This window comes from Penicillium vulpinum (assembly GCF_028829585.1).
Source record: "Penicillium vulpinum strain IBT 29486 chromosome Unknown utg000001l_segment0_segment0, whole genome shotgun sequence".
NCBI classification, from domain to species: domain Eukaryota; kingdom Fungi; phylum Ascomycota; class Eurotiomycetes; order Eurotiales; family Aspergillaceae; genus Penicillium; species Penicillium vulpinum.
The window spans coordinates 7,997,864-8,011,924 of NW_026643241.1; the positions used below are offsets into that span (position 1 = coordinate 7,997,864).

At 48.3% G+C, this 14,061-nt stretch overlaps 8 protein-coding genes across 8 annotated transcripts; 3 read left to right on the plus strand and 5 right to left on the minus strand.

Annotated features, from left to right (window-relative positions):
• Nucleotides 1–235: 235 nt before the first annotated feature.
• On the minus strand, nt 236–831 carry N7479_002862 (uncharacterized protein; the record flags this gene model as incomplete). The annotated part of the gene is made up of 3 exons (XM_057250559.1): nt 236–562; nt 622–744; nt 766–831. 3 exons carry the CDS (start codon nt 829–831, stop codon nt 236–238), a joined length of 516 nt encoding a protein of 171 aa, XP_057114991.1.
• A 133-nt stretch (nt 832–964) lies between these two features.
• On the minus strand, nt 965–1,396 carry N7479_002863 (uncharacterized protein; the record flags this gene model as incomplete). The annotated part of the gene is made up of 1 exon (XM_057250560.1): nt 965–1,396. One exon carries the CDS (start codon nt 1,394–1,396, stop codon nt 965–967), a length of 432 nt encoding a protein of 143 aa, XP_057114992.1.
• A 263-nt stretch (nt 1,397–1,659) lies between these two features.
• On the plus strand, nt 1,660–2,037 carry N7479_002864 (uncharacterized protein; the record flags this gene model as incomplete). The annotated part of the gene is made up of 1 exon (XM_057250561.1): nt 1,660–2,037. The coding sequence occupies one exon, from the start codon at nt 1,660–1,662 to the stop codon at nt 2,035–2,037; it is 378 nt and encodes a 125-aa protein (XP_057114993.1).
• Nucleotides 2,038–2,877: 840 nt separating this feature from the next.
• N7479_002865 (Rad4 family protein) lies at nt 2,878–5,580 on the minus strand (the record flags this gene model as incomplete). Its single annotated transcript, XM_057250562.1, has 1 exon — nt 2,878–5,580. One exon carries the CDS (start codon nt 5,578–5,580, stop codon nt 2,878–2,880), a length of 2,703 nt encoding a protein of 900 aa, XP_057114994.1.
• Nucleotides 5,581–5,800: 220 nt separating this feature from the next.
• Nucleotides 5,801–6,318, plus strand: N7479_002866 (CoA-binding protein; the record flags this gene model as incomplete). The annotated part of the gene is made up of 2 exons (XM_057250563.1): nt 5,801–5,885; nt 5,939–6,318. The coding sequence occupies 2 exons, from the start codon at nt 5,801–5,803 to the stop codon at nt 6,316–6,318; spliced, it is 465 nt and encodes a 154-aa protein (XP_057114995.1).
• A 228-nt stretch (nt 6,319–6,546) lies between these two features.
• Nucleotides 6,547–7,611, plus strand: N7479_002867 (uncharacterized protein; the record flags this gene model as incomplete). The annotated part of the gene is made up of 1 exon (XM_057250564.1): nt 6,547–7,611. One exon carries the CDS (start codon nt 6,547–6,549, stop codon nt 7,609–7,611), a length of 1,065 nt encoding a protein of 354 aa, XP_057114996.1.
• A 474-nt stretch (nt 7,612–8,085) lies between these two features.
• Nucleotides 8,086–9,638, minus strand: N7479_002868 (uncharacterized protein; the record flags this gene model as incomplete). Its single annotated transcript, XM_057250565.1, has 8 exons — nt 8,086–8,355; nt 8,411–8,575; nt 8,650–8,763; nt 8,821–8,937; nt 9,003–9,134; nt 9,193–9,264; nt 9,327–9,413; nt 9,486–9,638. The coding sequence occupies 8 exons, from the start codon at nt 9,636–9,638 to the stop codon at nt 8,086–8,088; spliced, it is 1,110 nt and encodes a 369-aa protein (XP_057114997.1).
• Nucleotides 9,639–12,332: 2,694 nt separating this feature from the next.
• Nucleotides 12,333–13,823, minus strand: N7479_002869 (Zn(II)2Cys6 transcription factor domain-containing protein; the record flags this gene model as incomplete). The annotated part of the gene is made up of 2 exons (XM_057250566.1): nt 12,333–13,604; nt 13,692–13,823. The coding sequence occupies 2 exons, from the start codon at nt 13,821–13,823 to the stop codon at nt 12,333–12,335; spliced, it is 1,404 nt and encodes a 467-aa protein (XP_057114998.1).
• Nucleotides 13,824–14,061: the final 238 nt, after the last annotated feature.

The following is a 14,061-nucleotide window of genomic DNA, read 5'->3' on the forward strand; positions in this document are numbered from 1 at the left end:
TTGACTACGCAAATAGCAAAAAGTCATATATCGAAGAAACATAAGTAAGCTTGGAAGCTGTTCGAATATTACATATGTACTAGTACACGTCATCACTCATCATTCAAACATGCAAAATATTGATACAATTCCCGCTGAAACGCCCATAAAATTGATCGCCCAAAGGAGGTCCCCAATATGCAGATAAATATAGTATGCCCAGGCTGCCTTATACTAGACCCTCCATTCTTCTTTTTCAAATCTTTCTCATCTTAGATGACCCTCTATCTTCTGATTTGTATGAGCGTTTCGTACTGTGCTCATCAACATCATCCACATTATCTGATGTATTTGAAAGACAGTGACAAGGGCTGATTTCCATTTCCCCTATATCAGCTTTGAGTCGGCTAGCAAATGTATCATATGGCTTATATGATATTCTTTTCGGCTGAATTATGGGCCATTGAACGGGGATTGTTGCATCCATCCAATTTCTCAACCCATTTAGGAGCTCAGTAGTAATTTTGGCTTCATATAATATGATACATTCCCGTTCTGATACATTGGTAACGAGAAGACGCGACTGAGGGCGAATGAGCTGGGTACGGTAGACTGATAGAAATATGAGCAGACAGAACATACGGTGTAAGTGATTGGTTTTGATGGATTGAGGTTGCGCTCTTGAAGCTGCGCGAGAGCCAACAAGTGACGTACAAAATATGGATCTTCAGTCCATTCGTCTGGAGTTGTCTGAGCTAGTCGTTTCTAGCGAATGCTCCAACCGACCTTATTTCTAGCTCCCCTTAGACCTGGACAAGGATGAAATTGCCGATCGCGAGCTCCATTGACCATTGTGTAGTGCACATAGCCTAATAATGAAGGCGAACGATTGTTGATATGATCGATCGATTCTTTGTGATGATGAAACACAATATATTCTGGTCGGTGAACAGATCGCCCGTCAAAAAAGAATGGAGGTCCTTTGCTACTCCATGGAGTTGTCAGTTACCCCTATAAATATATCGGCCATACTGCCAGGCTGTAGTTTACCTTGTATGTGCAAATGGGCAATGTTGACTACCAAAATTTTGATGAGACAATCACGCTTTGTCTCAGGAAACAACCCCGTAGCGAGGGCTTCAGCATCATTAGATTGAAGTGGCTTCGGGTAAGTTTCTTGGTCTTTCTTGTTCCTCTCATTTTCAGTTAAATATGTAGATGCAAGCGTGGGGTTTTGGCCATCATTGCTTCTCTCATTTTGAGTCGATTTTGTGTAGACAGGGGTAGTTGCGATATCTTCGAACCGACACCCTACCAGATCAAGATGGCGTGAAGTCCACTGGAGAGGATCGACGAGAAAGCGATTATTGTTGCGCACAATATCACGAAAAGACTTTGGCCCAGAATCAACCGCCATTGCTAGGATGGTAATCATGCACGCTGGTTCTGTCTAGCTGATGGACAAATAATGCCAGCAGATGGTTTCACCGTCTAACAGAGCCGCCTTCGCTAGACAACCCCGGCCAGGGTGTACAAGCATAGTGCTCCTGGACAAGGCGCTAGAATACTATTATCAGACGAAGAAAATCGTAAACTTGGACGGGTTAGGTAGCAACTGCGAGGCCTTTTTCTTCGCGGGGCAACAATGGCAACCTTTTCCAAGTTTCCACTATATGAAATATGCCTCCTACTCCTTATTTCAGCATTGTCACCTCTGAAACTGCCTTTAGGGCTCGTTTCCAAACCGAGGATGGGAAGACATTCTCAGAGCTAGAAAACGCGGCTGCTAGTTGCTGGGGTAGGGTTCATTTGCTCAGATGTCGCGTGGTCAGGCGAGAGTCATTGTACAATTTGCTTCCTATCATCTCGCAATATACACCCTATACAGTGCAGCCTCTGTCAGATGAAATCACATCATTCTTGCAAGGACTTGACGTGACACTTACGGCTGAAAGTGAGCACAACTTGGTACGAAGTTCCAGTTGTGGAATCTCTCTGGCAATGGCCATGTTTAAAGGGAGCCAAGACCGACTTGTGCTAGACCTACCTACTATGTAGGGAAACTGGAAGCGATCTTGATAATAACGCTGTAGGAAGGCAATCCACGCGTCTCTGACGACAAATAGTCCAGCCAGACTTCATTGATTCCAGCGAAATACACTTTAGCTCTAGTCCACTCGCACGATGGTTCTCGGGGGTCCTCTCTGGGTTATGTCGACCTTGATACATACTATTTAGCGATAACACCAAAAGATGACACTCTACAACTCGTGTCAGGTGTGATTCGACATATCTTATATTTTGCCCCGCGTCAAAACTTAGCGTCAAGACCCACTGTTATAGAGTTCCCATACGCTAAAACAAGGGTGGCGGCTACTACAATCTTTAGGAACCGGCAGATAGTCGCCATTGACGATGGTGGTCATTCTTTACGACGCCAAAAAACCAGCCTTATAGTTATTCATGCTACACAGCACAATATGTGCTTTCTCCGAATGGATATAAGTGATGATGATATGCTATATTTTGAGAAGACTACGCCTACACATATACCATGTAAAAGCAGAGCTTAGCAAGATTGTGTATCAGCGTGCTAACAGTTCGACAGTCCATATATGGAATGGCACCTTGCCCACAGTAATTTAAGCAGGTGTGTCAAAGTTATTTCTCTCTATCCGTTGGTAAGTTCTAGAATGGGCTTAGGGGGGGCACATGTGAATTCTGTCTGTTTTAAATTTTCGACTTGCAACCATTTTACTGAGTGCAAGACACAAAACACTGCTGGTACTGTTCTCTAATCTCTTTGATTATTAGTACTACATGGTATGTAGGTAAAATAGTAAGATACACGGGCCTCTTCCAACGCCAGCCGCATGGCTAATACATTAATTAATTCCATCAGCGACCTCGCGTTCGTCGGGTCGGTCGAGGTGTGTATTCAGCTTCTGAGTCTTCACCCTTAGCGGTATCCACCTCATTGTCGGAATCCGAGGGGATAGACACAGGCGGAGAGTCTGTAGCAGTACATCCAGATTCGAAAGGCTCGTTGTCATCGTGGTCATCAGCATCAGTGTGAGAGAGGCCTGTATGAATCCGTTGATCGTGGTGCTCAACAATCAACTCATCGTCCGCATCATCTTCATGGCCAGGAAGGAGGAAACCACCGCCATGATCAATCACATTATGTGACGACCCTTGATCAGACATTTCTGCATCTCTGCCATCATCCGATTCCTCCTCCCGCTTCTTCTTTTGTACAGCAAAGGGATTATGCGAATCACGCTCCCGGTCAGCATCCGGATCCCTACCCCCATACTCCTCCCTCACCCGCTCCATAATCCGCAAACCGAATAAAAACTTCCTCCATGTCTGCAGGATCTTCTTCTCGGCCTTGAGCTCCTCTCTCTTCCTTTTTTCCGCAGCCTCAACCTTCCAAGCATCTCTAAGTAAACCCTCATTCTCTGCCGCAACAACAACGCCCTGAATAACTGGGACAGCCATCTTTGACCCAAACTCGAATCCCGTCACTGCCTCCGCATAGTCAATACCAAGCTTCTTGCACACCCGCACGGTACCAGGTAAGGGGACATGCACCGCGCCCATGGGGACCATACTCGGCACGAAACAGTCGATATTACCATAATTGTTCTTAGGGATTCGGCCGTCCTGAATAGGCGGCGGGACAATATACTCTGTCTGGTCACGCGAGTACAGACCCTGCAGGGGTTTCTCGCCGGTCTGGCGGTGCAACTCCTCAACTTCGCGTTTGCGTATGAGCGTCACAGCGCGGATGGGCACGCGCTTGAGGGGCACAGCGCCCGGTTTCGTCTGTCGGCCTTCTTTGTGCCAACTTTCGGCGGAGAGGCATTTTAACACGTCTGCTCGTCGGAACACGGGTTCTTCTTTGGCCCGGGCGCCTTTTCCAGAGATGAAGGTTCGTACGGGTTCGGCCCCGGGGCGGAGAGCTTCTTCGCGACGAAGAAAGCGCTCTAGAACAAACTCGGTGGAGGTCCGGAGGCTTTGGAGGGTTTCAGCGGTTTGGGTTGTTTTCTTTTTCTCAGGTTGGTTGGGTTGTAGATCTCGGGTTTCTTCGAGTTTATCGACTGCTGTTTTGCTCTTGCGGGCTCGCTGATATCCGCGCATTACCATCCCGAACCAGTCGAAGGCGATGTAGTCCCCGCGTGGTCCTACGGGTATTTTTTCCAGGGGCATTCGGAAGCCCTTCGTTTTACCGGGCCAGGTCCGCCGTCGAAGGTATCTTGTTGTGACCTCTTTAGCAGTACCATCTGACGAGTGGGCAACAACGTAGCATATAACTTGTTTGGCTCGGTCTGCTTTTGCACCGCGTGGCTCGAAGTTTGCTTGTAGATCTGTATCTCCAAATGGCGCCACGGGGTTAGAAAGTACAAGCGGGTCTACAGATATGATCTCATTCGTGACCGGAGAGGCAACTTCGGTCCAATAAATGGGAAACGGCAGATCCGCGTCAAACTGTTTGCGCTTGTCCTTTGCTGGTAGTTTATTTTCAGCTGTGTCAGTTTCAGGCTCAGATCCTTCTGATTCCCCGTTATTCTTAGGGTCATTATCTGCCTCGGAAGAAGTGAGGGGTGTGTAGGTCTCTCCCTTGGTCCAGCCGAAGCCCAGCGGCTGTAGACTACCCACAAGTCTGGCCTCAATGCCTAGAGCACGGACGAGAGCCGTGAAGAGCTGTGCGCCGACGTCTCGTGAGCCCTGCATATGCTCGGCGGTCGCACGGAACTCATCGAGGTTGGCGATACGTTCACCGTGGCGCTCTGGATCATGTTCTTCCTCGCGAAATTCGGTGATTGCAGTTTCGAGAGCAGATACTGGCCGGTATCCATACTTTCGCAGTCCTGGCGCCGTGATCCGAAACTGCTTCCTCCAGTATGCGACCAGCACTTTTATCAATGTAATAATTGGATCGCCACGGCTCATATCTGGCTTCCCTGGTTCCAATCGCTCCGACTCTTCACTCCAGTCTTTATTTCTCTGGGCCTTCTTGCCCTTTTTCTTACTCTTGGGTGGTCCGGGTTTTGGCTCTGGGGGTTCTAAACCCGATGCTATGCGCCATTTCTTGACCTCCTTATGGATCCCTTCGGGTAACTTTTTGCGCAAGATCTCATGGACCTTGGAATCGTTGCTCCAGGCATTGCGGATAGCGTTGTGGAAAAGCAAGCATTGGACATGCATACAGTGTGTCTGGATCCGGATTTGGCGCTCAATTTTACTAGGCCCTTTCTTGCCATCCAGAAGATCGGACACGTGTGTCTCATTTTGATCCAGGGTCAATTCTAGGTCCTGTAGCTCCGGAGCTGCGACGGTAGGTATAGTGGCGCTGGTCTTTGTGTCGATCGCATCCTCCCAGTCAATATCCTCTTCTTCATCTTCGGATTCCTCGGTTGCCTGGGGAGCATTGTCCTTGTTGAGGAGATCTTCAGGTGGATCGCTCAAAGATGAGTCGGAGTCGGAGTCGGAGAGGTGGAACGGAGCTTGGGGATGAGAATTATCGGGCCGGGCCTGGCGCTTGGCCGGGGGCGGGTCCTCGGAGGATACGCGCTTGCGGGGGACGAAGGGTGGCATGCGAATGAATGTGAAGATGTAAAGTAATAGGTTGGGTCGCCGAATGTCGGAGATGGGGGAGATGAAGGGAGAGTCGTCATCGGCCGAGGTTGTTTTCTTCACAACTTCTGCCGATTTACAACTCTTCAATTTTTGTTATTATTTACACCTGCTACCCCTGGTCCACTTATAAAATTATTTAACTCTTTGAAAACATAAAATTAAATCGCTCCATTCAGTCATGGCAGCAGTCAAGCGGTTCTTCTCTTCCCCCCGCTTTGCGGTGGCAGGGGCCAGCAATGACACTCATAAGTTTGGATACAAGAGTAGGGAAACCCTTTCCTTGCTGTGCTCTATACAGATAACTAAATCACTACAGTCCTCGCCTGGTATCATCAACACTCCCTACCGGTGACACCTCTCAATCCCCGAGCAGCGCAGATCGCTCTCCCCTCGCGTGCTTACGATACAGTCCCCTCGCCGACCAGTTTGCCATCGCCGGCGCAGACTTCCCTGTCAGTGGTGACTCCCCCGGCTGTGACTCTCCAGTTACTGAAGGAGGCGCACTCGGTGGGAATTCCTGCAGTCTGGTTACAGCCTGGTACCTTTGACAATCAAGTGCTAGAATACGCTCACAGCCACTTTGAGGCAGTGATTGCGGGAGATGGAGGACAAGGTAGCGAGGGATGGTGTGTGTTAGTTGATGGTGATGAGGGATTAGAAGCAGCTGGAGTACAGTGGACCAGTCAGCGATTGTAATTCAATCCATATGAGATACTTTACAGGGATATATCTCGAGAATTTCATGTAGGGGTTTAAATAGTGTGAGACAAAAGGAAGGTGGAACACTAATCCTGACACGGTCAACATCCAACCTCTCTCTTTTTCTTCCCTCAGAAATCCTTCTCTTTTTTCTCCGATTTTGATCTTTTGATCTTTGACCTTTGTTTTTTTTTCGTCTTACTTTCATTCTTATTCCCTTCTAAAATGCCCGACATGCACGCTATCTTCAACTCTGTTTCACCACCTAAACTCGATCTTTCAAATGCGCCTTCTCAGCTATTCCAAGTGCCAGCCTCCACGGCTTCCACCTCACTATATTCTCTCTCGGTCAGTCGCAAACGACCACGCCGTAACAAAGAGAAACTTTCGTCGCACTTTGAGTCCAATTTCGCTGGGTCTCCGATGATCCACTCCAACTACCGCTCAGTAAGCTTAAGTGGGAACGATTTCCACGCTTCTGCCGAGCTAGACTACCGTCCGAACCGATACCGCGAATCCTTCCTCCCGCCTTCCTTCGATTCCAGCGACGAGTCAACAAGCCTAGCAGACTACAACGGCAGTCGCAAGCGCAGCCGCCGCGACTCTTGCATTATATCCGCAAGCCCCGATGGGTCCAATACCACAACGGCCACAGGCTGGGGCCGGACCGTGATCAAAGCCGTGACCAAAGTCCTTGATCTATGCTGGGCGGGCGCATTCCGAGGGTTCTATGCAGGAGGAGGGCAGGGCTATGCCATGTCATCTGGACCAGCAACCACTCTCGAGTCCAGCTGGCAGGCCTCAACCAGCCCGTCCACCGAGAAAGACATGTACAGCCCAAACACATTTTGCTCAACACCCGTACCTGGCCAATATCCAGACGACGAGGTCGATCGAAGCTGGGTCGTAGTACCCGAGAGCTCGGATCCGTTTGTGGGCAGCAATGACCTTGGTAGTCCATCCCTTCGCACACGACGCACTTTCCAGGCATCGAGTCCTCGTCGCAAATCTGCTGTGATGCCTCGGCTCGCTAAACGAACTGCTTATCATTCAGCCGGACCCCACTCGCCTACTAAGGGACAGGGGGGCCTGGCATCCCCTCGGTTGAGGGATGTGCCTGCGTCTGCTGATATACAGCGACAGGCTGCTAAGATGCGCCGCAAGGAACGAGAAGAAGATGCCAGTATTCAGCGATTGAACAAGCAGTTGCAGGCTATGATCCGGGAAGGTAAGGAGGCGTTGGGGACGACGGTGGTAGTGGATGATGTCGATATGTACGACTCTGATTAGGCTGGTCTTTGCCTTTTGGAGCCTCTTGTTTCATCCCGAGTAAATTGGTTGTATTTGTTTTCATCGCGTGTAACGACCTGATACCCCCAAGGGCGCTCTTTAACTGGGTGGTCCGGACCGGAAAACCCGGTTTTGATTTGATCACGATTTACGATTTCTTTGTTTTGCTTCTTTACGTGCGCTCCTTGCAGCCTCGTCTGCCTGTCTCATTAAATAGCAGGGTTTTCCTGCGGGTTTCTGTGTCCAACCTTCAAAATTGCCTGTGATTTATGCGCTGAAGCTTCGGTTTATCATTGAATCAAGGAAAACACTTGACATTGGAAGAATAAATAACAACTCAACAGCTGAAGATTATAACCGTTTACACATCCCCAATATTGGTCAGCCAGTCTAACTAATTTCATAAAATCCTCATCACAATCTGTTTAACTAATAGAAAGAAATATAACGTCACCCGAATGTACCACGCACAGTTTACATGGAAAAGGCACCAGCACCCCTCTGCTCAGCAGCAAGGCCAGGGCCAGAGTGAGGTCCAGCACCAGACGCAGGGTCTGGGGGACCCGCAGTGGTGCTGTCGCCGATCTTGGATGGGGAGTTGGTATCAGGCTTGGCAGCAGCACCTCCAGAAAGCATATTGGTGACCTTCCCCAAAGCACCACTCTGGAGGAGAACACTGGTCAATGTTGAACCCTGGATTGGAGCGGCTTGCCGGGCCTCAAGCTCGTTGGTGTCACGGCGCATCTGACGAACGTTAGCTTTTTGATGGTTTTGTGCTGTGTTTTTAGACGGCACGTACTGGGAAGAGGCCAACACCGTGGTGGGAGTTGCCTGCAATGGAACCGAGGCCTTCCTTGCCCATCAGTTGGGCGAGAAGACCGCCGGAGGTCTTGCTCTCCTTGCCTTTCTGGTTACCTTGCTTACCATCGTCGGCCTTGGCGGCAGCGGACTCATCCCGGCGCATCTGTTTAAATGTCAGTATAATCAGTTGATTGGAGCTACCATCGGGTCTTCCTCGAATCTGGTATTATGACATACTGGCATGGCTGGAGATTCAGCTTCCATACGAGACGCAACAGCTCCTTCAAAAACATCGCCCATTGGCTCCAGTTGGTTGAACTCCTGGCCACGCTTGTGGCTCTTGGAAATGGACTATTTGAATGATTAGCACTTATACAAATGCAAGTCGGCCTGGGGTTCAGAACTTACACCACCACTGGTTAAAGACTGCAGAATACCGAAGACACCCTTGGCATGGCCCGCCCCTCTGGTATCGAGGTGTTTGGCAGGAGTTTCGGTCTGTTTATGAGATGGGTTCTTGTTTTCCTAAATCATGTTAGCTTTGGTGTTCTGATTCTGGCTATTCCAACGGCTAAGAATGCGTGTCGAACCTTTCCGAACAGTTCGCCGATGATGGGAAGGCTACTGAGGCTGCTTGCCAGGTCACGCTTCCAGTCTTCGCCTCCATTCTGACCCACGCTTCGGCGCTTTGTCAAGCCATTTTTACCGCCAGTGTGTGTGTGCTATGGCTCCGTCAACCACTCTCGCCCCTTCGAATGAATGAAGGTAGAATGTACATACCGATCCGAACAGCCCTCCGACGATTGGCAAGCCACTAATACCATCTCTTCCGATATCTCGACGCTGGTTCTGCTATTTAGGTAATATCGTAAGCACCTCCAATTTTTTATTCGAAACCAAAGGGTCAAGCTTACGTTGCCAAAAATCTTGCCAACTATCGGAAGCTCGTCGATCAGGTTATGGTGCTCGGGCTGAGCACTATCACGCTTGGCTTCCTGCTTCTGTTGGTCGGTTGGTGTCAGTCCTTTTTTTCATGGCACTTCGACTCTTTATCTTATTCAAAATGGACATACCCCTGCAAGCATAGGTCCAAGTATGGGAATATCTTCAATCAGGTTTTTGTGCTCAACTGAACCATGCTTCTCGGCACGGCCAGTAAGTTGCGCAACAGGAGCCGCCAAGCTGACAGCCGCAAAAAGTGCAAGGGCGGAAGTATACTTGACCATTTCGTCGGCTATATGACCTTTGTTGTGAGTATCAAGCTCAAAGAAAGGAAATGTCGGCGAGCGACGAAGCTAGACGTGGTAAAAGAACGAGGAAGGGGAAAAAAGGAAGCGGTATTAATGAACGTCTACAGGAATGGGAGTCACCTCGAGGGATTCCAGACTTTCTTTAATATTTCCAGGACGGGCCGTCTTGCTGACATTCTGTCATGGCTGGGATACCAAGGGGCGTTGTTGTGTCCTACCTGCCCCTCAGCTGCCCGTGCATCGATATCACCATCCCTCGCGGCAAATCCTGATGGCTTCTTCCACGGCTCTGACAGGGTGGCTGGATTATTTTCTCCTCCGACAGGAATGCACCAATGCTTAATCTCGACAAATTTCCCCGTCGATCATGGTTTCACCTCCTTGCTATGCAAGGGATTACCCTGGCTAATCATGAGAGATGATGTAGGTTCGGGACCTGCACTGCTGATGCTTGTATTCTAAATATTTAATCCCGCGAGTTTCTTTCCGGAGAATTGATTGGTGATGGTCAATACGCCCTCCTCAAGGGGTGGTTCGTTTGTTACTGAGAGACACCCTCCGCCTTCAAGCTTTCTCTCCCGCTTGAGGTCTCAGAGGTTTGTTGTTTGCCATTTTAACGGCCACTTGGAATACACGTAAAATTGTAATCCTCATCTCCTGCTAACCGCAGTATGTGCTAAAGCCATAGTTACAACCTACATTGTTAGATTCTGAGTGCCACAACGGCTCCATATCCAAGCTAGTACCTGAGAAAGGTGAAAAGGACCAACAAAACCAGGTTGCCTGCGCAGACCATAAATTCCTCTCTCTCAGCCATCTCCACAATCTAACCACTGAAGGGGCCAGTGCCAGTTCGGTTTAGCTAATTCTTCAAACATCTCTCTTCATCTTGATTCCTCAATCCGACCAAATTATACACAAGGCGGCCAATTGGCCTAGTGGTAAGGCATCCGTTTCCGGTGCGGGAGATCGTAGGTTCGAATCCTGCATTGGTCGTTATCTTTTTGCTTCCCTCTAAATGTCCCACACCCATCTAGATAAATGCATTTATTATGTTTGTTATATGGGATGTTGAGTTGGGATGTGATTTTATTATGACCAAATTGGTGGTAGTTGTTGATTGATTGGTGGGCAAGAAAATACAAAAAAAAAGCAACGTGGTTAAGGCTCGCTTGTGTATGTACAGTACGTACATTGTAGACTCACTCATTCATCATTTAGAGGTCTAGGCGACAGACGGGCAGACAGACAGACTTACAAGGATGCAACTGGATTTGATTGAGTTGAATGAAAAAGGTCATGTGGTCCTTGGTATATATGAACAAAATAATCTGATGTTTTGACATGCGTATAAAACCAACTTATCAAGCACAAGCTGCCGCGACAACAGATATATTTATCCCACACGAATCAATTTGAAACCAATGCTGCGTAAAATACATAGATATATATAATATGCCCAGATACAATATCGATCATGTTTTTGAGAATGGACGCTTCTAAATAAACATTCATTCTTGGTAGAGAAAATGGATGTAAATAGCTTGTGCTTCTTACATGTACGGATTGCGCTCTCCCTGTATGAGGAGGATGAAAATGCTCCAAACAAAGGCAACAGACCAAAAGCGTTGAAAAAACGTCCCAGTTGATTAAAAAAATGAAATAACTATTTCATACATAGAATGAAAAGCAAAAACGTAACGACCAATGCAGGATTCGAACCTACGATCTCCCGCACCGGAAACGGATGCCTTACCACTAGGCCAATTGGCCAACTACCATGAGTTGGTATAACATAGGCTAGCGGCTGGCCTATATAAAGCCTTGTTTTATTTTCCAAATTGAGAGTATGTACCGGATTATGTCTGCCAGTTGTTTTTCTTTACTTTCCGAGCCCTAGAGCTTTGTTGAGTAAATTAGTAAAGAGAAAGAGAGTCATTTGCTTCACCTAGACTCGATGTATACCGTAATAATAAATAATTCAAGGGAAGACTGGAGCAATAGGAATCTGTGCATACGCGAGAAAAGTCCTAGTGCTCGAGATATATACACCTCCCAGCATATGACTTTGCCTCCATATTTCTTTTATGTATTTTATATGTTCAATACCCCAAATATTCCCATAGAAACCCACAAAAGCGAACTCACGGATAGATATACACCCGGATAGTCCAATGCTAGAAGCGCAAGCCATATATTGGAAATACCAGAACAAACATCATTTTGAAGATGTCTAGCAAGCTGGTTGGTTTATAATCCTAGCTCACCCCCATTTTTTGTCGCATGGTTTGGTCGAGAGCCAGCATTGAAATAGCCTGTCAATAGCTGGCTGACAGAAAGCTATTTCCAAGGGTACCCAACTTGGCTTGATTTTTGCCTAAATGGGCAATTCCCGAATCCATCTCCTCTTTCCCTTCCCTGATTTCACCCCAATTTCGTTCTAGGGGCTGACTTCCTCTGATCAACTTGAAACTAAAGGCAAACCTACTAGTTTCAGTTGAGATACTGATCCCCACAAATATGGATCTACCGTTGATGATGAGTTTGGAGATCTCCTATCCTGGACCGGGCATAAAAGACTTCATTCGGATGATCGTAAAGAATCATCTGATAAGAGGACGGTTGTATCAATATGCATCAATTTGAATCCACAGTCGTATACTCCATAACTTATATATTTCTCCCAGCATCCTCGGCCACTGGCCTATTCGGATCGACCAGCAATTCTGTAACAAAAGGACAGATGGACGTGATCTTCCGAAACAAGTCCTTAATATATTGATCAACGCGCGCCATTCTTGCCTGCTGGTGCGCACGGCGGGTGAGGGAACCGATCATCTTCATGCGGGCGATGATGCTTTCCAACTCTGACAGCCGCCTTGTCACTAGCACCCCCATTATGACCTCGTAGTCCCCACTCTCGATCTCATATTTGCCCAGGGCTAAAGGCTGCTTCTCCATCATGAGTACCGGTATGGGCGTTGCCTCCGGACTGCTTGCTTCCCTTTGTGCGATAAAAGCATTAATCACCTCCCCACAGAGAATGGCTAATCGTTCAATCACCATGCTGAGCACCATCATATTCTCCGACTTCCCTTGGCAGGAGCCACAGTTGATCATGCGATTGCATAGGAAGAGTACTTCCCGATAGATCAAAAGAATGGAGTCAAGACTCTGCCCACCGGGACCCCCTTCATGATGAGACGACTGCAATTCATCCAGTAGGAAGACGGCTGAGGTAACGCAGGAGCAGGACGATTGCTCGTCTATAGTAATCCCAACGATATCCTCATTTGATCGGATTGTGCTCACGGTTGGGGCAAGAATATGGGTTAACGGTGGAGTCGGAAGTAGATCTGGGTGTGTGAAACTATTGGAAACGAGCGGCAGCGGCTGCTGCTGTACAGTACTTTCAGACATAGAGTAACTGTCATCCATTAGTATTTCATTCTTGGAGCACGGTCCCGGAATCGACAAGAGTGGGGTATTCATATACCCAGAATTGAAGAAATCGGCCGGGACCTGTGGATTCCCTGCGATTGGGTAGTCCGAGTCCGGCACAAAGTTGTCCTCCCCTTCTAGAGCCCAATTGAGGTGACTGGACCAAGTCGAGGCTTCCTTGAACATCGGATCCAGGGCCAATTCCAGGTTATCCTGGACCGGGTGCATTGCATTGTCCAATCCGATACAATTCTCGCTGACTCCATGAAGTTCCATCGTCAACAGGGATGGCTGCACAGCAGCTGTAGCTGCAGAATCCCTCGCCAGAGATTGGGCGCCCACCACACCAATTTCCGGACATGTCTCAGTCTCATTGTTCTTTTCAGAAGAGGTGGGCGCTTGCTTCCTCCTGCCTTTCCGCGTGGGTACGTGGGCATAGTTGCAAGGGAGAGAGTGTGTTTTGCACTGTGAACATCCCGCTTTTCGGCCGCTGCAGCGGATCTATTTGATACGTCTCAATTGCCCCGATTAGCTGTTTCGAACATGGCCTATGAATGCATGAAGCCTTTCAGCATTTACATCACACACCTTTTTTACCCGGCAGTTATCGCAGGCTGAGTGTTGAGGTTTGTTGGTTGCCACATTCCCCGCAAACCCTGATTCGCGCTCGAGGAACTCCCCGGTCTTCTTCTCGGACTGGTAGCGCAGGGTTCCGAACATTGAGCGATCGAGTTGACCGAGGTCGTCTAACGGGAAAGGCTGAACTTCAAAACGCGCGCTATCTATTTTATCTTCCCTCTATACCATGGAGAGAAAAGCTACCTTAAGCAACAACTGCTCAGTTTTGGGTTTATCCTGCGAACGCAACCTGGCCCAAATCCAACTGGTGGATCGCTAGAGACTTAGCGGCTCTTGTTGGCCTGAGAGGTGTTAACCTCGGAGCTGTCGTGGCAGTACA